Raw genomic sequence first — 23,518 nt, forward strand, 5'->3', positions numbered from 1 at the left:
CAATGGCTGTCAGTCTGTCTTCAACGAAGCGCGCATGTAAGGCGCGTATTGAAGGGTTCCCGCCAGCACTGTTGACGGGGTGGCCGGGCCACGCAGCCCAACCTCCCGCGGCAGTAAACTGCAAGTCGAAATGATAGAACACGAGGTCAATCCAGTTGGAGACGCGCATCCATGTATTCCAGATAGCCTCGACCTTTGTGTACTTCTGGCCTGTCAGTGCGCCAGGTGGCACGAAGTTGAGGTACGTGAAGGTGGCTACGGCGTTGCGGATCTTTAGCCGGTCGATCACCTCAGAGGCCGCGCCAAGGTTGGATCTGGGGGAGTTGCCACCCATCCATGTCCCCTTATATTGGTTCACCTCCCATTGCGTCAACGTGAGAAGGCTCTCGCTGCGGTCTTTGGGGAACCTATTTGCCCTGACGTCTGACCGGCCGAATCCTTGCGCTATAATGCCGTGCACCGTAGAAAGCACAGGGTTCCCAATGAGCCCAAGTGCCCTGACGTCGAAGCCTTGCCAAATTTGGCCAGTGCCGTAGCCCGCCATGAGCTCCCCGAGTATCACCTCGGCCACCCATGCCGGCTCGGCCATCGAGTAGGTGCCTACCGTCGTGCCGGCGCCCCGCCCGAGCCACTGATAAAAGTCGACCAACGTGTGCGCCTCGTCCACGTGTTCCGTTTAAAAGCCGATTTGCGAGTATAGGGCCGTCACCATGGCGTCGTCCTGCAACGTAATGGTAGGGTTGCAAACCTCATCGGGAGTAATTGCGACGAGGTTCCTGAGGATGAAGTTGCTCAGTTGGGCGTACTTGCAGAACAAATACGACCCAAAATCCACTTCGATGGGCGTGTAGTTGGGCCCGAAAACGACGTTACCCTTCTTAGGTTTCGTCTGAGCCTGCCGCCCGACCAGGAACGGGCTGGCCTCATCGTCCGGTGTCGAGCGCGCAGAGACGGTGCCCCACGAGCAGGTATTGGCACTCGGAAGCGGGCATGCATCGGCCCTCTCCTGGAAGATGTAACCATACCTCTTCCTGACTCGAGATTCTCCACCGCTCATGCCACATGCTGGGCAGGTGCCGATATTGGGAGCGTCTGTCGTAGACTCTGCGGGGCAAATCAGGGATCCAATCAAGTTGTCTCTCTTCATCAGCTTGGTAGACCTCTTGCTTGGCTGTGTTTCTGTGAGCGAAGACGCGGCAGCGCATGTCTTCTCAACGACAGGAAACTATCGAAAGTATTAGTTTTGTTCTCGAAGAGCTGTACAGAACGCCATAGCAAGGGCTTGAAAGCAACAATCTAGATGGCGACCAGACACCACCAGTAGACACGACAACCTGGCAGGACTGAGATCGATGATGACGGGGACGAAGACGAGAATAAGAACTGAGGGCAAGCGCCAGAGACGACGACCGAAGATAACAGCCAAAGATGATGGACATCAAGCACAATGACAGGGCTGACAACAGGAATGACTTGGATGAAGTTGGTGAGCCCACAGAGATAAAAGCTCCTGGGAAGCGATATCCTGGAAAGAAATGAAGCAACGTACCGTTCCAGTGGTCCAAATGCTGTAATGTCGGTTGAGGTTAACTCGAAACAGGGAGCTGAAAATCAAGGTTTAGTAAGAATTGGCAGCCTGGTGACCATGAAACTACTTACGGGGCTGACACTTCTGCAAACCCCTCAGCTTGGGCGTTGACACCATAACAATACTCCCAAGCTTTGTTCGAATTCGAGCCAGCTGAGCCGTACAAGGTAACAGCACCGTTGACGCCAAAGTCGATCTAACAGCACGATTAGCAAAAGCCTAGAGTATTCTGTCAGCAGTAGATCCGGCTACTCACGGAGGCGTCCGCAATAGAGTTATCATTAAAGACGATGCCAAGCGTAACTTTGGGCGTCACCATCAGACCAAGCTCGCCGCTGGCAGAGACATCGTAGTAGAACTTGGATGCCTGCAACGTCTGAATAGGGTCCGCTGACACCACTCTGGCTGAGTTGGGGCTGGCATCTGTCGTGAGGACGTCTTCTGCCGCTCCGTTCGCGTCAGGGAACTGTTGGGTGAAGTCCCACTCGGCGAGGGTGAGGTCGACGCGGGCCTGGCCGTGCATCGTGGCGGTGCCTTGGAGCTGGCCGAGGACTCGGAAGTTGGGGCCAATCGTCACGATGCCAGGAACGCTGAAGGTGGCGCCGAAGTTCTGCAGGCCGAAAAGCTCGACCTGGCCCGTGAGGAAATGCATGGTCACCAGCGCCTCGAGGTTGAACGAAGCCTTGACGGAGCCGCTGTTGCGGAACAGAACGTGAGACTCTTCGAAAGTGCTGAGGTCGCCCATGTTTCCGATCAGGGTCACGAGAGCCGACGTCTCGATGTTGACGTTCAAGTCGGCCCACGCCTTGAAGTAGCCCACCGTGTCGACGCCTTTGATGTTGCAAGATATTGACTCGTCGTAGAGATCCCAGCGGATCAACTCGTTGACTCGGTGTCGCACAAGCTCGTACTCCTTGTCGACGTTACGGAGCCGGTCCATCCAGTCCTTGATCGCCCCCGACTTTGAGAACCAGCGAGCATGGAGGTCATGCAGCTCGTCTTGCGGCGTAGACCGCTTGTCGATCGACCACAGGTGGTACATGTACTTCTTGTACGAGCCATCGTGATGGCGGTGAACCTCTTCCTCTATCTCACGCCTGGATCGCTTCAGCTTGGTCGGCGCCGCGGCGACGATCTCGCTCCAATATCCCGGGTCATCGCTGTAGTCGATGCGTAACAGCACGTTGAATCCCTGGGCGCGTTTCCGCAGAGGAGAAAAGTCGTAGTCAAAGACAAAGTCGTAAACGTGGGTGTTGATCAGTTCTGGGTTTCTCTTGACCAGGCGATGAGGCAGCGTTTGGTTGTCAGACCGTGTCAGAGAGACAGCCATGGCGTATCTCCCGGGACCGCAACCGTCCGGCATCTCCACCACCGTCTCGGCCACTCCCCGGCCCTTGTGGATGAGGCCGCAGTTGCTTTTGTCAGAGTTATCGGTGCACACTGCCCGGACAGTCTGTCGCTTCTCATGCAGAGCCTCTGCCTCGCAGTCGAAAAGCTCCCAGTGAGACCCGTCTCGCTTGTTCAAAGACGTAAGCTCGTCTTCAGGGCCCGACATGATGTACCAGCCAAATGAGTTCTTGTCCGCGTTGGTGCTCTCCTCCGGGGTGGGATCCGCTCCGCCCATGGTCGGGTCCAGCTTGACGTCCCATGTTTGCTTGTCGGTCGACGGGCCGGGGTGGGGGAAGATATTCTCCACCGGGACGGGGAGCGTCTTGATCTGCCGCCTCAGTGCGTTGAGGTCGGCGCAAAGCGTGCGCTGGACCCTATGGGGGAGCGCAGGCTTGATGAAAATGGAACCGGACAGCTCGCTGTAGGTGCAGTCTGCGCCGCCGCCGAGACTCGATGTGGCGATGGCGGTCTTGCCTAAAGGGCAGGTTTTCGCCGAGTTGCACTTTGACCCGTCGTCGTCAAAGCCTCCAACGCCAGACCATCCAAAGGAAGATGTATTAACGTCCTGGTCGCAGCAGTAGGCCTTCCACGAGTTGACCTTGGCGTCTCCTTGGCAAGATCCGTGACCCGGGGCGTCTTTGGCATACGTGACGAATTTGCGGCCCTTTGAACAAACATTGCTCGACGTAGGAAGACCGTTGGAGCCGACGTTGAAACAGGTGTCCTCCCAGGCACAAATGTTCTCGCCCGTTTCTACCGCATCGCAGCAGAAGGTGGCCGTGCCATAGAAACAGTAGTTTTCCACGCCCTTCTTATTGATGAACCACTTGTCCGAAGCGATGGAGACCTGGTTGGTCTCACATCCTCCCCCGCAATCGCCGCCGTCGAGCCGATTCCACCCGCAGGTTTCGAAGTCGGGTGTTTGGCCCAGAGGACAGCAAAGGCCCTTGTAACGTTTTGCTCCCGACCCTGGCTCCACGCTGCAGCGGTCAATGTTTAGAAGCTGCTTGCCAGCAGGGCAATGCGGGATGGTTGACGTTGTACAGTCAGACCAGGCGCAGGCACTGATCTCTACGTTGGTGTAGTTGGATGAGTCGTCGTGGTTGGTGCCGGTTGTCAATGAGAGGCTTCCGAGGCCGCCCGGGTAGAGAGTGGCGTTGAGGAGGGAGTGATCATCATTGTCCAGATCGATAGCCCAGACAGCGACACCAAGAAGGCCTTTGCTCTTAGCGTACTTGACCTTCTCAATGATGGAGTCGCGATCTTCAAAGGAGATCCACTGACTATCGCCATAACTATATCAATCGTCAGTATACACATATGACAACCACAGTTGATGAATGAAGAGGTCGTGATGCCAGCCGACGTACCTGAGATAGTTGATGCCAGTCTTGTCGTCCACCATACCATCGTCAATGGCAAGTTCACTTGAGATCTCATCATAAGACAGGAAACCAGGCTGTCCAGTGCACTTTCCCGCAACTCCAAAGCCAGAAGCAGCACAACCAGGCCCGGTGCAAGACTTGCCGGAAAGGGTGTAAGTCCGGCCAAAGAAGCCAATGCCGAGGTTGATCTGAGTGTGCGGCACCCCGGCATTCGTGAGGAAGTTGAGTGCCGCATCAATGACACTCTTGTCGGACATGGCCCGAGTAGTGCTCTTGTCTGTACTCTCCAGATCGTAGGCAACGAGGTTGATCCAGCTTGTCGACGCGGCTATGGACGCTAGATCGAAGCGTCCAAGGATGGAAGAGTCAACTGGCAGGGTGCACGATATTCCCCATGCCGTGGAGCCTGTGGACTGTGTATCAAAGTATTCCCGCATCTCATCTAACAGAATTGCGTAGTTTGTTGCATCATCGCCGGCCTGGGGCCACTGCCAGTCGGCGTCGACGCCATCGAAGCCGTATTGCGAAAGACGCCAGGTTAACTAAGAACTTCTGGCGGTTTTCACGAGTGCTGACCATGTCTCTGAAGATTCCCTGCGTGTCGGATGCCCTTCTAGATCCAGTTGAGAAGTCGTAGCCTCCGAGGGTCAGCCAGACGTGCAGGCCGGTGGCTTGACCCTTGAGAGCTGCGAGCTGTTTGAGCTGGTCTGCACCGGTGTTGGCGTCTGGAATCAAGGCGAATGTGGCGGACTCGATCCAGGCAAACGCAGCGTTGACGTGACTGACCGAGTCTGTCGGCACGAAGCTGGCTGATCGCTGGGCGCAGCCCCGTCGCGAGATGCTGTCTGCCTGGAAGTATCCCACAATGATGTCCATCGCACTGCCGCTGCCGTTGCTCCCATCAGACCCATCGGAGCTATCTGAGCTGCATTCTGGAGACGGACAGTAGCCGTGCGAGCAGGTGAAAGCGCAGAGGCCGTTGTCGTTGCCCAGGTTGGACTTGACGCCGCTGACCTTGACCACAGGGGGTGGTAAGTTGAGGGGACCCTCCATGGTGCAGAAGCAGGAAAAGATGGGACAGAAGCCATAGTGGCATGCCCAGTTGCAGATGCGAGAAAAGCTGCCGTGTCCGCCACCAGTTACGCACGTGTTTGGGTTGAAGGGCGATGTGGCTGGCACGTAGTCGCGTTGCTTTTCCGTGGAACACGCTGTCGACGGGCAGTATCCCAGATTGCAGGCAAAGCTACAGAGACCACCGTAATTCGTGTCGCCATTTCCGGGGTACCCCAAGACTCCTGTCGACTTGGGCTTCTCAATAGCCTTTCCCATGTTGGTACAGATACAGGCGCTCGAAGGGCAGTAGCCGTGCTTGCAAGTGAACTTGCAAAGGTCGTTGAAGTTGCCCTCGCCCCAGCCTGCAATACAGACTTGTTCAGACAGGTCACGCGGAGGTTTTCCAGAAACTGATCCTGAGCTCGAGGCTGATCCGACCCATGGATTCCAATTGGTGACGCCATTAGGACAGTCTCCCGAGATGCCTTGCGGCACCGCGTAGTCGATGATGGTATTGCCGCTCCTGACAACTTGCACATGCCATGCACCGCCAGCTCCAAGCACGGGGATACTGGAGTGATAGACGCCCACGCCCCCGTCAGGAGTGTAGTCCCAATCGGTGATAGAGTAGTCTCTACCTCCAAATGAGACTTTGAGCTCAGCCGGACTGGCTAGGAGGGCGGAGAAGTAGATGCGGTCTGGCGTCAGGTCACGCGCATGGTACTCAAGCTGGAGCTGGGAGGCTGTGTTACCAGTGGTACCTCCGTCGGCACAGGTGTCGCTCAGCGAGGTTCGGAACCAGGTGATAATGCTCTCCTTTGTGAAGGAAGCAGTGCCGGTCTTGTATAAGTCAATGAGATAGGGCAAGTGCTCTCGCCAGCCATCGTGGGGCATATTCTTGACGTAGTTGTACGGGGCATCGCCCACGTCGAAGGCCTCGTACTGGGTGTCATCGAGGGGGCCGATGTAGTGTGACTCGCCGTAGTCGTTCCAGCTGATGATCTCTAAGAACTCGGGCTCGAAGTCCATAGAGACCACCTGTTTCTAGCGCTCGTACCACAGGTCACCGCTCTTCCACAGCCAGTTCTTGCTGTAGCCTGGCAAATTGGTGAAGAACCAAGGGGATACGGGCATCATGTATGGCTTGCCCCCAAGCAGCTGATGGTAGGACGCGTCGATATAAGTCGTCATGTTGCGCTCACCGTAGGGCCATGCGGCCCAGTTGAAAAGACCATCTGCCACACCATCTCCAGCCTTGACGGCAGGCGTTGCGCCCAGTGAAGACCAGTCCGGGATAAAAAAGCAGCCTGTATCGGCCTTGATGCTCTTCCAGTCGTCAGCGTTATCGGGACCCTCAAATGTTGAGACAAACGCCTTCCCGTTGTACTGAAAGTGAGCCGAGGAGGAGCCGTATTTTTGGATGAGGGCCTTGACTTCAGCCATTGACCAAGGCACGTCACCACCGGCATAGTCAAAGGAGAAGAAAAGCTTGAAGCCTTTAGAGCTGGCGGCACTGAAAGCGTTGGCGATTTGCTGGTCGTTGAACTTCCAGCCATGTGCAATGTTGAGAGCGAAAGCGTCGATGTGTGCTTGTTGTGCAAGGGCAATGTTGTCTTCCCATTTAGCAACGTCAAACGTTTCCGTATTGCCAACCACAAAATGGGCAAAGACTGACTTGCTCTCGACGCTTCTGGCAGCAAGAAGTACTGCCAGCAGGAGCGTTGCAAGAAACTACATGATGATAGCTCAAGATTAGTGCCTCTTGCTGCAGCAGACGCGGTAAAACGAATGTGAAAGATAAAGGAAAGATTCAAAAGAGCGGCTTCTCCGTACGGCGAGCGTCGCCACGGAGGAAGTAAGTGAGTGGAATTTCAGGCACGATGCCGGAGGTAGAGAGCGTGAGTTGAACAGAGATGCATGGTCAAGGACTTCACGACGCAATCGAGGTATGGCCTGTGTATTGGAATTTTGTTCATGTCACCTATGGCCGCCGCTGCGGTCGACATTGCTGGTTGAGTCTCAAATTGCCTTCTTCGGAAGTGGGCATCTCATCGTGGGCTTGTCTGTTGGAACGAGGTTACATTGCATCCACCTGAACTTTCAGAACGTCTAAGAACCCACATAGTACCAACCAAATGTGAGTTCCGACTACGAAAGACGGAAACACAGGCCGCTGTTGTCTAATCAGTAACGGCAACTGCCACATCTGGTTAGATGGCTGTTGTTCGAGTCAACATCTAGACTCAGGGCAGAGGCCACCCTTATCCGCCTTAAGCGCGAGCTCGGTCTTAGATGCGAACAGGTTATTTTATAATATGGGGAATCAAATGATCAAGAGGTGTCCATTCGTAAAATGACCCTTGCCAGTCGCAGCTTCCGGTCGCCGGTACCAACATCCGGCGCTCCATGTACTTTATTGCAAGGGTCTTTGTGAGCTTAGCGTCCGAGCCGTTCCGGCTGGTTTGTGTGTCGCAAAATTCACTGTTTGCAGCAGACATGAAGGAAGGGAAAGAGGCTATGATAAAAAAAACATGAGAAAGAAGAGTGATAGCAATTCAGTTGGAAACTCTCCGAGAACCGAGAACGTTAGGCTAAGCTTTTTGGGCGTTGCGGCGTTGCAGCGCCAACCTATGCATTGGAGCATTTTGCCCAGGAACTAGCATTGCCGACGGCGGTGTCATCTTGGCGCGATTCAATAACCTCGTTGGGTGTTGTGGATAGTCCCACAGTCAGAAGTTTAGCGCCAACAAGCTCTTGAACGGGCCCAGTCGCCCCCATGTCTGCAGCAAAACACCCTGGTTTGAGACGCAGCCTGTGACTACAAGCGAAGGGAGACCTGGGAGACGCATGAGTCCATCTCGTGTTGGTGCTGCTGCCTAAGAAGAGGATGCTTCAGCTCAAGCTCGTTCCGCCTACATCCTCAATGCCGCACCTTCATTCTTCTTCATCACGCCGTTGAACCAGCATCGAATCTACCTCCAAGCCAGTGAACTAGAAACATGAACCTCGTTACCAAGTTTGCGTCTTTGGCCGTCTGGGCTTCTATTTGTTCCAACTACCAAGTCGTTGCAGATGTTCGCCTCCCAAACGTCCCTCAAGGCACAAAAGGTTATACCGATACTTGCGTCAGAGTCCTCAACCAGGCGCTCAACTGCGACCTGTCTTTGACGTGGGCGACAGAGATCAACAAATTTAACGACGAGACGACCATTGACTCACTCTGCACGTCAGACTGCAGAGCCTCTCTGGACATTTATATCGAGCAGGTGAAGGCCGGCTGCAGTACCAGTCGATATGACGGTCCTGACGGATACAGTTACCACGCCGGCTATACGGCCGAGCTGGTCTGGGAGCGCTTCAACGTGCTTTGTGCATCCAATGCGTACGTTCAACTAAACAACGAAAAGTAACAATGAGGCTGACCGCACCTGGCATACCAGCGCCGGACAAAATTGCAACCTGGCCTTAGGCAAACTGGCCGGCGTCAACCCGGAGAATCAACTGAGAACCGCCTCAAGCGACCCAAGCATGATGTGTAACGAGTGCGCACTGTCCGTCATCAAGACACAGCTCGAGATGCCTTTGGCGTCTAATGTCGACCTGGCCAGCGGGCTCAGCCAGATCGCCTCGTCTTGCAAAACGACCGTAGCCGTGACGCCTCCACCCCTCGCAACCCCTGCCTGGATTTCCCGGGGCACTGCACCAGTTCCAACTTCGACGGCAGCGGCCGCGTGTGCCGGCAAGATATACACCATCAAGGAAGGAGACACGTGCCAGTCTGTCTCAAAGGAGCAGCGCATCAACACTGCTCAGCTGCTGATGGCAAACAACCTGATCACCAGGTGCGGCAATTTCCCCACCGTCGCTGGAACCTCCTTGTGTATTCCCACGGCCCTCACTTGCGACCCTTATATCATCAAAACCGGCGACACCTGCACCAACATCGCCAATACTGCGAAAGCTACGTGGGCCCAGATTGTGTCCTGGAACGCAGAGCTCGGGAGCTCGTGCCAAAACGTGGGTCGCTATGTTGGTGATGTTGTGTGTATCTCCAACCCCGGAACCACGTCTGGCTCTGACCCTGCCGTCACCGATTCTGCCACTGGGCCTGCCTCAACGTCGACTTTGTTTGAGTAAGCTTCCTTCGCTCATGTGAACCCATTTATTCTTGATGTTTCAACGGCAGAGACGCCGACTCGATACTTGCGTACATTCTGGCTAACACCTTCTTCTCTCAAGCTCGGTATTTACTTTGTCCATGAGACCAATTCCGATGGATAATGGCCGCACGACTGTAGTCATCGCTGACAATTGGATTGGTGTGAATGGCGACGAGCTATAAGTTGTCATTGGTGTTAGACGAGGGTTTGAGATTCGGGTTGGTTTGCTTTCGGGAATTGTCTCGTTCTGCTGGGATGAGGTTCCAGTTTTCTTGGTTTAAACTGGCCGAGTACCTTTCGTCTGTTGACACTCAAGAGACACCATCAATCTCGCTATTGGTTGCGTAGTCTTCGGTAATTCTCCAATCTGCCAGATCTACATTACTACTCAATACATTGAATCTTTCCCTACAAAAGGCTTAAAAAGGCAATGCACATCTAACTCTTACCCTTGACCGAGTAAGACACCGATAGAAACAGAAAGAGACCTCCCCAGTGACCCCCTAAAGCTGGAAGGGGCATGGATGGGCCGGCGGTGGGATGATGAATCAACAGCTACATAATCAATGGCCCGTGACGACGGTCTCGGGAAAAGAGACAAGACGGCCTGAGTAAGCAGTAAATAGCGATCTGTGCCCCTTATTGTGAAAATGCATCAGGATATGGGCGTCTTCATCGTCTTCAAGCAATGGCTTTAAACACAACATAAGAGCCTCCACCCTCTTCAGTCTCAGGCTTCCCCGCACTGTAAATGCACGGCCGCAAATCCAGATCTCGACATAGTATGACTTCGTTCACCTCAATTATACCTATCTCCTCATATTCATCATCCTCAGCCTCGCCGCTACAGGATGGATTACTGTCTGAAAGCCCACCTGCTTCCACAGGCCGAATCGCCTGCAGCCGGTACGCGAACACTATGCCAGATGCTGTATGATAGTTGTCAACTCTGCTCCACCCATGCTCACAGAGGCACTGCCACCAAAGCTCAAGGGATAAAATATACGGATCTCACTCTGGTCTATTTCAAAATACGTACATCTGATTGACACCCTACAAATATGAGAAATAAGTCACACGATTTCTCACGCCAGAAGTTCCCGCACTATTCATTCGTTCAGGGCTGATCACTACTTCTGATGGCAGTCATCTTTTATCCTAGTGGTTAACCTGAAAATCATACTGCTATAGGTTGACTGAGAACTGGAAGCATCACGACGTCGAACGGCACTATTTTCTTTCGTTTACTGGTGACTCTGACTTCATGACGAGGGCCGACGTCTTGATAAGTCAATCTACCACCCAGGTGCGGTCAAATCACTGGCTGCCCTCGCAAGATCATGCGATCCGGGGTGGGCATGGTGAGATCCGCGAATCCTCTTTCAATTTCGGACTCCTCTTGATGCCTGCCATCTGCAAGTGTTAACCTTGCGGAACTGCTCAAGTCCTCCCAACAGACTTCAAGCCTATTCAGATATTTTTCCACTTCTAGGCAGCAACATGCGTAGAAGTGGATCAGGCCGTTGGTCCCCGTGCAGAGCAACGCGCAGAGAGACCCATCACTCCGTGAACACGTTTCCTCTGCCTATAAATTGACACCACCAACCATCGAAGGGGAAAAAAACACTTTCACCACAAAACAACAACACCGACGAGCACAAACAACCCCTCAACTTCTCACACTTACATCTTAACTTCAACCATGTGCCTAATCTGTAACCGCAACATCCGCCGCAACGACGGCTGGAAACCGCCCGCACTGTCATCAGACGACGAGGAAGACGACAGCCCGCGCCCAAGCGCCTACACCCTACCACCCCAGAAAACAATCGTCCAGCCCGCGCCCAGCCACTCCGCCCATCCAACCTTCGCCGCCTACGCAGTCCCAGAACCAACCCCCGAGACAGAGCCCGCCCTCCGCCCCCTCCGTCCCGCCTTCGGCTGCGTCGTCTATGACACAACACCCACCGCCCGGCCACCCCGCACCGCCCGCCTCGCGCGCGCCTTATTCGACCGCACCACCATGTGCCGCCGCTTCGACAAGTCCCGCGACGCGCCAGACCGGATCGAAGTCGTCGCCTTCCCTCTGCCAGAGACCGCATCAAACCAGGAACGCGCAGGGGCGTGCGTCGCCCACTACGAGCGGGAGGTTGAGAGTCGTATGGCCATGGCCGACAAGGCCGAGTTGGTCTCGTGGTTCCTGCCTGAGCGCTTTATGGACAGCTATTACCCGCGAATGATCCTGGCGATCAACAGGTTCGACGTGGACGAAGATGACGACGTTGAGATCGCGTCTTGGGAGCCGGCGCTAACTCGGGAACGTTTCGCCATGCCGGCGAGAAGAACTGAGAGCCGCTATGGCAGCTATCTCCTCATTAAATGGTTGCCACAAAAGGAGCTTTTTGCTGAAGTCGACAACCCGGGTCATACCGCTCAAAAACGTGTTGTCTGCGGTGGTGAGTTCGCATTCGAAAATATTGGTTCAGGCCTCAGGAACGTGACGAATGAAGTTGCTGTGTTTTACTACCACTACGTCCAAGATGGTTTACTCGACCAACATCTAGAAAAAGCAAGAGTGACTCGACAGACTTTGCCAAATAAGGCAGAGGTAGATCATCACCAACAGGGTCAAGATATCAAAGAAGCATGCAGCTGATAGCCACGGGACAGCTATGGGTGATACTGAAGCAACAATCAATTACGTTATCTGAGTTCAAGCGGTGTGACATGTTTCGTCCTGAACCCGTAAAGTCTGTACTGCTCTTTTGCCAAAACCCACTCCTCCAACGTCCATAATTCATACAATGTCAGTAACGTCGTGATAATATAAGACCCTTCGACCCTAGGCTTTCGTACCAGCGCAGCCTCCGTTGTGTCCATCGACCTCGTCATTACAGTCAGCATCATGATCCGCGACCGCACGGCGTCCTATGATCCTGCTGCGCTTCATGTACCGGTTGGCCGCGCTCTTCTTCGCAGAGCCATATCCAGTGAGCCCCTCAGGAGGAGTGACGGGGCCCGGCCCCATAAGCGGTCCAAGATCGGGAAGACCGCCATCACCGTTGCCGTTGTCAGTACCTGCGGGCGCGTTGTTGCCACCAGCCCCAGAGTCCCTTGCTCCCAGACCGCTGCCGTATCCACCATCGGGGCTTCCTTTTGGCAAGGAGTTGATGATGCTCTGAAGCAGAGCCTCCAACTCTGCCTGTGATAATCCGGGGGGAGTGGGCGTTGGTGGAGGTGTCACTGCAGCTGGTGGGTTACCTGCGGGAGCTGGTGCTGGTTGGCTCTGGGGAGGAGATGGGGCTACAGGCGCGGGATTGTTCGCAGGCGCGGGGGTGCTCGTGGGTGCCGGTGTATTTGCAGGAGTCCCCGCGGGCGGGTTGCCTTGAGGTGGAGATGAAGGGTTCCCGGAATTCGGGTCGCCAGCGCCACCATTGCCTCCAGAACCATTGCCGCCGGAGCCGTCGCCAGCATCGTCATCAGATGGCATGCTTAGAGCTTGACCATCGGCACTGTACACGGTGGCGGCCCAGTCACCTCCGCAAATGTCTGTAGACAGACCGTCGCAAGGCTTGTTGCACTGCTCTCTCGGAAGACGCTCTGCGATTTGGAACATGTTTCCACACCAGCACTCCGTTCCATACTCTGTACCAGCAAGCTTGAAGCCCATGGAAGCGCAGTGCTCAATGCACTTCTCGTTGGACATGCTACCAGCAAAGTAGTCTGATGGGTCGCCGTCGAGTGTTCGGATGTTTGAATCCTTGAAACAGCCAAGAAGCTTCCAACCAGAGCAGTCCGAGGCAGCTTTGGGTGCAGCATTGTTGGAAGCGGCGTTGCCCGAACCTGCCTTGGGATCTCCAGCACCCGCACCCTCACCTCCGTTGCCAGTTGACGCCGGTGAAGGCGGACTCGTGTTGGCTGGTGCTCCGTTGCCACTCGGCGCTCCTGAAGCAGCACCTGCGCCCGCTCCATTGCTGGGGTTACCGTTGCCAGTGTTGCCTCCAGAGCTGACGTTGGGATTGGGAGGAGATTGTGCGGGAGACGCTCCATTTCCATCAGGGGAGTTGGCCGGTGTAGCAGTACCAGACGTGTCAGGCGCGCCGTTGCCAGAGCCATTTCCTGAGCCATTACCTGCGCCGGAACCGTTGTTGGGATCAGTGGGAGATGCGCTACGCGGAGGTGCCCCAGCTCCAGCACCACCGGTAGGTTGTCCACCATTGGAGGTTATGCACGGCGTCGTTGCGGCGTTGGCAGGACCGGCATTCGCAGGCGTAGCAGCGGGATCTCCGTTGCCAGAGCCTCCATTGTTGCTACCCGAGCCATTGCCAGAGCCATTGTTAGGGTTGCTGGCTGGTGGGTTGCCCGGACCTGCGCCATTGGCAGATCCACTGCCCGTTGGCTGACCTGCGTTTGCCGTAGAGCCAGATGTTGATGCAGCACCATTGCCAGTACTGGAACCGTTGCCGGTAGGCTTCCCGTTGCCTGATTCGCCATTGTTGGGACTTCCATTGCCGTTGGCAGAGCCATCATTGGGGTTGCTTGCTGGGCTACTGTTGCCATCTCCTTTTCCAGAAGCATTTGTCGGCAGGGAATCTTTTGCTGTAGAGCAGGGAGTTGATGAAGCCCCATCGCCATTGGAGCCGTCACCAGCACCGTCTCCAGAACCGTTGCCATTGCCGTTACCATTGTTAGAGCTGTTGCCAGAACCGTTGCCGCCATCTCCGGGAGCTGCGGTAGGTCCAGGAAGGACGAAAGCAGTCACGGTGGTGATGACCACATTGGCCGGGCCGTTGGCGCCTCCTGATCCCACGACTGCATCCGAAGGGGCACAGTACCAGCCACCTTTGCAGTGGTAGCAAGGCCAGCCCATCCCGCACGGAGCAGGCACCATTGGCGTCTCCTGAGGGGGGCAGAACCAGCCGTCGAGGCATTCCGAGCATGAGTATCCCCTTCCTGGGCAGGGACTAGAACCAGAGGATGGCTTGGAGGGAGACGCTGGGCATGCTGGACATTGAACCACTGCCGGACAGTCGGAAATGGGGATGACTGGGGTCGATGGCGGGACGTTCCCCGATGGTGAGGGGGCTTCTGGTTCTTCAACAGAAAAGATGCCGCCAGATTGACCTGTTGGAGACGCTCCGGAGTCGTTGCCTCCACCTGGCGTCGCAGCAGGAGCTTGCGAAGGGGCTTGTGAAGCGGCCGGTGAAGTCTCGGCGGTGACGGTGATTGAAGGGCTCGCTGCAGGTGCTGAAGGAGACGAAGTGACGGGAGCGGGAGCAGTTCCATCCGACTGGTCAGGGTTTGCAGAAGCAGAATTGGCTAGGAAAACATGTTAGCTTGTCTTTCGTCTCAGCGCGATGGCAACTTACCAGGTGCAGGCGGTGTCGCAGGACTACCCGATGGTGCGGGTGGTTGACCTCCTCGATCGGTGTTCTGAGGTTGGCCGTTGCTCGGGCTTGAAGTCTCAGGGCGAGATGCTGATGCCGTGGGTGCAGGATTTCCACCTCCGGCAGAGGACGGAGAAGCCGGCGATGACTGGCCATTGCCAGCTGACAGAGAGATGGGTGATGACTGACCACCAGAAGACGAAGCAGCAGACGGAGCAGCAGCAGACGGAGCAGCAGACAGAGCAGTAGACGGAGCAGCAGACAGAGCAGCAGACGCAGCAGCGGACGATTGTTGCCCGCCAGTAGCGCTTGGTGTCATTGAGGGACCTTGGGAGGTAGCTCCGGCAGCTGGAGATGATGGAGGAGCACTGCCTGCGTTGCCATTCGCCGACTGAGAGGCAGATGAAGCAGACGGGACTGATGTGACTGAACCAATGGCACTTCCACTTGCCGGCATCGCGTCTGACGCAGGAACTCCGGACGACCTCGAAGGAACATCAGAGCAAGGGACGGCAAGAAATGTTGGAATACCCTTGGCGATGTTGACGACAGTGCACAGCTCAGAGTCTGTTGCATCTCCCAGAGTAGTGACCGGGCTTGGAGCGTCTCCCATGATAGGAATCGCAGTTGTGGCCTCACTGACAGCTTCAGAGACGGAAGCTAGAACACTTGATAATGCGGTGGAGTCGTCAGGAAGCTGTGGCGCGTTGAGCCCACCGAGATTCGTGGGAAGTGTCGAAGACTCAGGTAAGATGACTGTGGCCGCACCCAAGTTGCTGCTCAAATCCGGGATGACGGGGTTACTAAGGGGGTCGGAGCTGCCGATAGGGACCATGGAAGTCATGATATTCCCAGAATCTGTCACAGCAGCGACAGCCGATGGCAATGAGGTAGGTGGGTTGTTCAGAAGAGATGTCGCGGCGCCAACAGGTTGTGTAAGTGTGGCCATGATGGTGGGAAGATTGCCGTTACCAGGAGCCTCGGTCACGCCAGGAATGGGGACTGGCAGTTGACCACCAGCTGAGGATACGGGAGGATTAGGTGGTCCTGTAACGCCCGACAGAATTGACGGCACAACTGAAGCTACACTGCCGCCAACGCTGGCAGCTGCATTCACCAGACTCTGGACTGGTGTTCCGTCGATGAAGGTGCCAACAACATCGCCAATGTTGACTGTTGAAGCTGCGGGAGCGGCAGCGCCTCCTGCTCGTCTAGAAGTCAGGGTTGCGATGAACCCACCAGCATGGCTTGTGATATGGCTTAAAGCGCCGTCGATGACGCCACCAATAGCACCGAGAGGGCCTTGTGGTTGATTATTGCCAGCTGCAGGAGCTGCAGGAAGAGGAGTGGTGAGGGCTGGCTGGTCTTGATTGGGAGCTGGAGCAGGTGGACGAAAGATGCTACCTGGAAGGGAGTCGATGCCGAAGAATTGTCTGCGTTCAAGATCTGGATTGCTTTTGGCGATGAGGTTGGAGTGGTCTTCCTCCAGAATTGGCTGGACTGCCTGGGTAACGGCAAAGGCTGTGAGGAGAGCCAGGACGATCAGACTGATGATGACTGTCGTCTGCCTCTGTCGAGGCGTTGGTCCCGAAGGACAGGTGGGCCACATGATGGGCGATGGGGGCTATCAAAGCACGAATGGAATGAGTGAGATGACGAGATTTGTTCTGATGAGGACTGCCAGTGGGAATGAAGGTTCCAAAGCCGGGTTCCAAGAAAACGAGCCAAAATTGTAGCGAGAGTGGGATGTGAGGAGGTTGTGTGGTGATGTTGGTGGGAGAAGAAGAGGAGACGTCGGGGGGATGGAGAGGCAGACAGATGATATACTCTGCCATGACCGAACCTGATAGCTTCCCATCAAGGCAGGTAGGAATGATTGCAGGAAGGCGTCATAGAGGTAGGAGAGCTGCCCGGGACATGATGGGAAGGGGGGTGCTGCTCTCTTTCCTGGGATGGTTGGGTGAGGGAAGGAGGTGTTGTGACCAAGGGAAGGAGACGGAGGCTGGACCTATTGCTGTAAGCAGGAGGGGGTAGGCAAGCGTGCATTTGCACCTGCTTGATACCATCTAGATAGCTTCTGGGGCAGCAACTCCTCCGCACACTTCCCATTCTTTGCCTTCGTAAGAAGCAGTACCGCCTGCTTTGATGTTGCCCTGTTTATTGACTCGAGTCACCGGAATGTAGGCCATGACTGCGTGTTGCTGCAAGCCTCATCCCCACCGCCTGCTAATACCAGCTCTCCTGTATCTCCTCAGCCGGCTCTGCAGATGATGAATCTGAAGGTCACTTACAGGATTCGAACCGGCCTTGGAATCGTTTAAGGCAGTACGATTATCGACACTCATTGAGTAATAATTCTTACTCGACCGATGCCTTGTCCAAAATTTCGTAGAATTCTCACCGTCTATCCAAACTGTCGTTATAATCGATGCTTCGCCAATGCCAACATTGGATGCCTCCCATAGTCTTGATGAAATCTCTCAGGCGCGGTCTCTCTCGTCTTCTGGTCTCTGTGTCGACTTCCCCAGATCTGTCGCCAGATGCGCTCTACCCCCGAAAAGAAAAAAGCACCTTCCGTGACGTCTAGGCCTTCTCTTCCTTGCCCCATCTCTGCGTCTCGTCGCCGCCCTGCCAGTCCTTCTCAACGTAGCCGATCTGGCTCTTGACCTTTTGCACCGTGTCCTTGTCACCGGTGTTCTTTCCGATGTTGTCACTGCAGGACTCATTAGCACCAACCGCATCAACCACCCTCCTTCCCGGGGATACTCACCTAATCTTGATAGCCGGCTTCCCGTTCGCAGAGCTCAGCTTAATCACAATATTCAACGGCACAGACTTGGTGCCCGTCTTGAGGTGCTTAAAGTCATTAGTAAGGAACGTGCCCACGCCAAACGTCGGAGTGAAGCCCGCCGCCTCGGAAATAGCCTTGTACTGCAGACACTTGTCAATGTCCAACGAATCGGAAAACACCATCGTCTTCTTCTCCGTGATGCCCTGGCTGTCGTAGTACTGCCGCAGCATCTTGACGTAGTCCGCCGGGTCGCCCGAGTCCTGTCTGACGCCCTGGAACAGCTCCGCGTAAGTCTGCAGCGTGCCGTCCGCCTTCTTGAACTGGCTGTCGTCCTCCCCGTCCAGCGCGTGCACCGGCTGGCTGAAGGAGCGCAGGAACTCCTGCGTGCCGAACGTGTCCGTCAGGGCAATCCCCAGCTTGCCCCCGAAGCAGCCGACCCAGTAGCGCAGCGCCAGCTCCGTCGCGGCGCGGTAGTCGTCGTGGATGGCGGCGATGCCCATGAACCACTCGTGCGCGACGGTGCCGACGGGCGGGATGCCGAAGCGCATCGCCAGGTGGACGTTGCTCGTGCCCGTCAGCCTGCCCGGCAGGCCCTTCTTCTCGCCCTCCTTGCTCGCCTTGACGAGGCCGCGGAAGACGAGGGCCTGGGTGTGGTAGTCGCGGCGGCGGCGGGTGCCGAACTCGGAAAAGGTGCAGCCGGCCTCGAGCAGGCGCATGCCCTTGTCGAAGGCCTGCTCCTCCTGGCCCTCGTAGCTCCAGTCGGTGTCCATGAAGCGGAAGTAGGCCTCGGAGGTGAGGGCCAGCAGAGGGATCTCGTAGAGGATCGTCTCGAGCCACGCGCCCTTGATCTCGACGTGCAGGTCGCCAATGTCGGAGTCGGCGCCGGTGTCCTCGCCAACGGGGTGGAAGGTCGCGATGGCCTGCTTGCTCGGGTGCAGGCGGAACTCCTTGAGGAAGTTGACGTACTCGTCGGTCAGGTAGGTACAGTGGGTCTTGAGGAAGCGGTACTCTTCGTCCGAGAGGGAGATGTTGCCGAGTTCTGGTGTTGCGCGTGTGGTGAGTCAAATGTTCAATCGCGCTTCATGATGGAGGGGCAGGGGGTTACTCACTTCGGATTTGCTCCTGCAGCCAGTTGAAGGCGGCTCTCGACAGCTTCTTCTCGGGTGTGCGGTTTGTGAAGGCGTAGGTAACGGGAACGTCTCTGAAGTACTTGAAGACGGCGCATTGCATCGTCAGCTTGTACAGGTCGGTATCCAGGAAGGATATGACGCCCTCGGGGAAGGGCGAGGAGCTGTTGAAATCCATGATCGCTAGTTGTTCACAGCCGTGGCGCGGGCTTGGCGTGCGGAAATATCGTTGGTCAATTCGTCGTCACTGAGGGGATGCGACGAGAGCAAAAGTTGGAGTTTGCGCGCTGTGCAGTCGGAGAAGAATCTGCAGGCGAGGTCGGACTCCGGGTGTGACGAGCGGCGCGCGATCGTGACAAAGCTCGGAGGGGGTGGAGGGTGGAGGGGTGAAGAGGAGGGGGAGGGGTAGCACACGCTGCACCGGCGGCTCAGTGTGTTTGGTTTGGCGGGAGGATGACGAATCGGCGGGACTCGGCAAGCCTGAGCTGGGAAAGCTGCAACCGCGAGAGAAGCTAGCCAAGGCAGTTATCCCTAGCTAAGCTTGCTGATTGATAAGGCGGCGGGCGGGTTGGCAGGGGTTGTGAAGTTTCAATGCGACTTTTAGGTGTCGCAGTTGAGATTCAGACAGCGGAATGAGGGGCGGAGGGGGGCATGAATCGCCTTTTTTTTGAGAGTTGTAAGGCATGGAGACACGCTGATGTAATTCTGAAGCTCGATGTTTTGAATGCTTTCAGTAAACCTTTCTTTACCACTTACCTTGAGAGTCTACATTTTCGGTGAGGCAAGTCTGTGAAGAGAGATAAAGCAAAGAGGTACCTCTGCATTATGACAACTGATCATTCAAATCGCGGAGATGGCCGCATTCAATGACAAGTTCGGCGCTTTCCACCACATGCATTCCAGTCGTTGACACAGTCAGCCCGCAGCTCGCTTTCAGAACTAACCTAGGCAACTTACATAATGACCTAAGACGTTGACCGCTGCAGAAGGGTCCAATTGGCAACCGTCAACTAGTGGAAGCCCAGTGACGCGCGGCACTGTCACCTCTTGTGTTTGCAATGAGAGAGAACACTATGCGCCGTATGATACCATGCTCAATCCCGTTGCTGATAAGACTTAAACCAACAAACAGAAACACCCAACGGAGCCCACCACTAAAACAGCGTCCGTTTGAATGATGAACAGCCGCAGCCATGCACGCAATCACCAACGTACAGAGAGAATCAGCCAAGTCCCTGCTTGGCCTTACTTGGCCCTCTCACGGTCTCATCCTCTCAGATGGCCTCCCGCCGGCGGGGTGGCGGGGCACCTTGTGCACAGACCACACCTTAATTATTTTTCATCGCTCCGAACGCCGACAAAATTTTGGCAGCCGTAATTTTTTTTTTTTTTTCCCCCCCCAGACCAGCGACGAGGCAGAGCTGCGAAAAGACCAAAACCTCAACATCGCCAGCCTCGCAACCCACGACGACGACGAACCGCTGCCTCACTCTCTACGGGCAACCCATACCCTCGATCGAGCTCAATTGATACCCTCTCTAATCCTCGTCGCCCCGGCCAGGAGGCCAAACCACACACCACGATGGACCTCCACCGCTGCCGCTTCATCGCGTACCCTCCCTCCGCCATCAACGCCCTCGCCTTCTCCCACCCCTCCGCCCGCACGAAGCAGCACTCCGCCCTCTCCCGCCTCGCAGTCGGCCGCGCCAACGGCGACATAGAGATCTGGAACCCCCTCAACGGCGCCTGGCTTCAGGAGACCGTCCTCCGCTCCGGCGCAGACCGCTCCGTCGACGGCCTCGTCTGGGTGACCGACCCCGACGACACCCCTTCCGCCCCCGGCGCCGCCGCCATCCCAGGCCGCGCGCGCCTCTTCAGCATCGGCTACACCTCCGCCGTCACGGAATGGAACCTCGAGACCGGCCGGCCCCTGCGCCACGCCTCCGGCCAGCACGGCGACATCTGGTGCCTCGCCGCCCAGCCCCCGGCCTCGCCCTCCGACCCCGTCACCCGCCTCGTCGCCGGCACCATCGACGGCGTCCTCGCCCTCTACTCCGTCGAGGACGGCGAGCTGCGCTTCCAGCGCATCCTCGTCAAGTCCCCCACCAAGAAGGTCCAGATGGTCAGCATCGCCTTCCAGTCGCGCCACACCTTCGTCGTCGGCTGCTCCGACTCGACGCTCCGCGTCTACGACATCAAGCGCGGCTCCTGCCTCAGCAAGATGACCATCGGCCCCGAGAAGGACCGCAAGGACGCCGGCGCCAGGGAGCGCGCCGACATCATCGTCTGGAGCGTCAAGACGCTGCCCTCGGGCGACATCGTGTCGGCTGATTCGGCCGGCCAGGTCTGCATCTGGGACGGCAAGACGTACACCCAGGCGCAGCGCATCCAGGGCCACCGCCAGGACGCCCTCAGCCTGGCCACCAGCGCCGACGGCTCCGCCATCATGAGCGGCGGCATGGACCGCCGCACCGTGCTCTACAAGAAGACATCCGGCAACGGCGCCCGATGGGGCAAGGTCTGGAGCAGGAAATACCACGAGCACGACGTCAAGGCCATGGCCTCGTTCGAGAGCAGGAGCGTGAGCATCGTCGTCACAGGAGGTAAGCTTTTACATATTACCGTCACACGTTCCATTCACAAAGTCACTAACTAAACCCCCAAAGGCCCCGACGCCTCCCCCGTCGTCCTCCCGCTCAAGGAACTCGGCCGCGAGAACCACAGAACCCTCCCCCACCTCCCCCAGACGCCCCCCCTCGCCAGCGCGCCCGACGCCCGCCTGCTCATCAACTGGTGGGACAACCAGGTCGAGGTCTGGAAGCTGCAAAACTCCTTCGACGGCCTCTTCGGCGACGGCGTCGCCCCCGCCGACAAGGACAAGGACCTCGACGCAAACCGCAAGCTGCTCAAGACCATCCTCGTCAACGGCGACTCCTCCATCTCCTCCGCCGCCATCACCCCCGACGGCTCCCTCTGCGCCGTCGCCACCCCGACCGCCCTCAAGGCCTTCCACCTCCGCCACGACGGCAACCCCACCAAGCCCTCCGACGTTGCCGTCTCGACCATCCCCGTCCCGCCCTCCTTCGCCTCCAACGGCGCCAGCAAGGTCATCCTCTCCCCGGACGGCGCCTGGCTCGCCGCAGTCCAGGACGGCTCCAAGGTCCTCGTCGCGCGCATCACCCGCGACGCCGACACCGGCGCCGTGGCCATCGAGAAGCCCCGCGCCGTCGCCCGCCTCCGCCGCAACGTCCCCAAGCACCAGTCCCACGGCGGCCTCGGCAGCTACGAGAGGACCGTCGCGCACCTCGCCTTCTCCCCGGACAGCCGCATGCTCGCCGCCGCCGACCTGGCCGGCTACATCGACACCTGGGTCTTCGGCACCCCGTCCCCCCGCGCTGAAGACGACGAGGAGGAAGATTCCGCCTTCGACTCCGACTCCGACGATGCTCCCGCCGACGCCACGGAGCGCTGGATCCGCAACCCAACCGCCTCCCTCCTCCCCAAACTCCCCGCCACCCCCGTCGTCCTCTCCTTCTCCCCGGACCTCGCAACCACCCCCAACAACAGCCCAGAGTACACCCTCGCCGCCGTCACAACCGCCTGGCACATCCTCATCTTCAACCCCGCCGCCGGCTCCCTCAACGCCTGGTCCCGCCGCAACCCCGTCTCCCGCCTGCCCGCGACCATCCGCGAGACGCGCGACCTCGCCAAGGGCGCCCTCTGGCAGGGCCCGCGCGTCTGGATCTACGGCATCAACTTCCTCTTCATGCTCGACCTCTCCCAGGACCTCTCCGCCCCCGCCGCCGTCGCCGACCCGGACACCGCCGTCGTCGTCCACGCGCACGCCGCGGGCACCAAGCGCAAGCGCAAGGGCCCCGACTCCGGCGCCGGCTCCAAAATGTCCATCGGCGCCATCGTTCCCGCGCAGGTCGACCGCTTCGTCGCGGCCAAGGGCACCAAGGAGTGGCAGGACGACATCGAGGCCCGCGCCCCTGCGGACGCGATGGACGTGGACTCCGACGCAGACTCCGCCGACGACGGCGCCGCTGCGGGTTCCGACTCAGAAGAGCCCGAGTCCGGCCTCGCCACGCTCCGCGGCCGGCAGGAGGAGACTCAGGCCGAGGATGGCGCCGGCAAGACCCGCTGGTGGCACACGTACAAGTACCGTCCGATCCTGGGCATAGCGCCGCTCTCCGGCACCGGCGCCGCGGCGCTGGAGGCCGTCCTCGTCGAGCGGCCGCTGTGGGAGGTGGACCTGCCCGAGAGGTACTTTGGCGCCGACGAATGGGAGAGGTGAGAGAGTGTGTGTCTGACACGCTCTGCCCTGCCCCTCTGGCCGATCAACCAACCCCCCCTCGTGGGCACGCATCTCAGCGGGGCGCTCATTTCCCGGGCAGCGTCATAGGCACAGCTGGGAAGACAGGACCTCCGAGGAGGAGGGAGAGGATGGAGGGAGAGAGGGGGGGCTTAGTTCGGGTTGCCGAACGAGGACGAGCCCCCAAGGCTGTAGACGCAGCAAGGCAGGTCAGGTCAGGTCAGTCGCGCAGGATGAATGGCCAGATCGAAGCCCACACAAAATCTCGGTCAACTTCGGCACTACCCTTTCCTCCTGCTTTGGTGCGTGTTTGTCTATCTCTC

At 57.4% G+C, this 23,518-nt stretch overlaps 6 protein-coding genes across 6 annotated transcripts; 3 read left to right on the forward strand and 3 right to left on the reverse strand.

Annotated features, from left to right (window-relative positions):
* Positions 1-676: 676 nt before the first annotated feature.
* Positions 677-7,421, reverse strand: Mutanase-4 (Mutanase; the record flags this gene model as incomplete). Its single annotated transcript, XM_037324708.1, has 8 exons — positions 677-1,225; positions 1,550-1,604; positions 1,660-1,784; positions 1,845-4,272; positions 4,348-4,904; positions 4,939-6,409; positions 6,473-7,146; positions 7,350-7,421. The coding sequence occupies 8 exons, from the start codon at positions 7,419-7,421 to the stop codon at positions 677-679; spliced, it is 5,931 nt and encodes a 1,976-aa protein (XP_037176694.1).
* A 993-nt stretch (positions 7,422-8,414) lies between these two features.
* On the forward strand, positions 8,415-9,552 carry CGCA056_v009462 (uncharacterized protein; the record flags this gene model as incomplete). The annotated part of the gene is made up of 2 exons (XM_037324709.1): positions 8,415-8,797; positions 8,856-9,552. The coding sequence occupies 2 exons, from the start codon at positions 8,415-8,417 to the stop codon at positions 9,550-9,552; spliced, it is 1,080 nt and encodes a 359-aa protein (XP_037176690.1).
* Positions 9,553-11,277: 1,725 nt separating this feature from the next.
* Positions 11,278-12,231, forward strand: CGCA056_v009463 (uncharacterized protein; the record flags this gene model as incomplete). Its single annotated transcript, XM_037324710.1, has 1 exon — positions 11,278-12,231. The coding sequence occupies one exon, from the start codon at positions 11,278-11,280 to the stop codon at positions 12,229-12,231; it is 954 nt and encodes a 317-aa protein (XP_037176692.1).
* Positions 12,232-12,417: 186 nt separating this feature from the next.
* On the reverse strand, positions 12,418-16,571 carry oxt (Xylosyltransferase oxt; the record flags this gene model as incomplete). The annotated part of the gene is made up of 2 exons (XM_037324711.1): positions 12,418-14,894; positions 14,945-16,571. 2 exons carry the CDS (start codon positions 16,569-16,571, stop codon positions 12,418-12,420), a joined length of 4,104 nt encoding a protein of 1,367 aa, XP_037176697.1.
* Positions 16,572-17,545: 974 nt separating this feature from the next.
* NPT1 (Nicotinate phosphoribosyltransferase) lies at positions 17,546-19,058 on the reverse strand (the record flags this gene model as incomplete). The annotated part of the gene is made up of 3 exons (XM_037324712.1): positions 17,546-17,675; positions 17,733-18,792; positions 18,863-19,058. 3 exons carry the CDS (start codon positions 19,056-19,058, stop codon positions 17,546-17,548), a joined length of 1,386 nt encoding a protein of 461 aa, XP_037176148.1.
* A 1,404-nt stretch (positions 19,059-20,462) lies between these two features.
* Positions 20,463-23,177, forward strand: utp4 (U3 small nucleolar RNA-associated protein 4; the record flags this gene model as incomplete). Its single annotated transcript, XM_037324713.1, has 2 exons — positions 20,463-21,483; positions 21,547-23,177. 2 exons carry the CDS (start codon positions 20,463-20,465, stop codon positions 23,175-23,177), a joined length of 2,652 nt encoding a protein of 883 aa, XP_037176695.1.
* Positions 23,178-23,518: the final 341 nt, after the last annotated feature.

This window comes from Colletotrichum aenigma (assembly GCF_013390185.1).
Source record: "Colletotrichum aenigma strain Cg56 chromosome Unknown KSG_Cg56_contig06, whole genome shotgun sequence".
Lineage (NCBI taxonomy): Eukaryota > Fungi > Ascomycota > Sordariomycetes > Glomerellales > Glomerellaceae > Colletotrichum > Colletotrichum aenigma.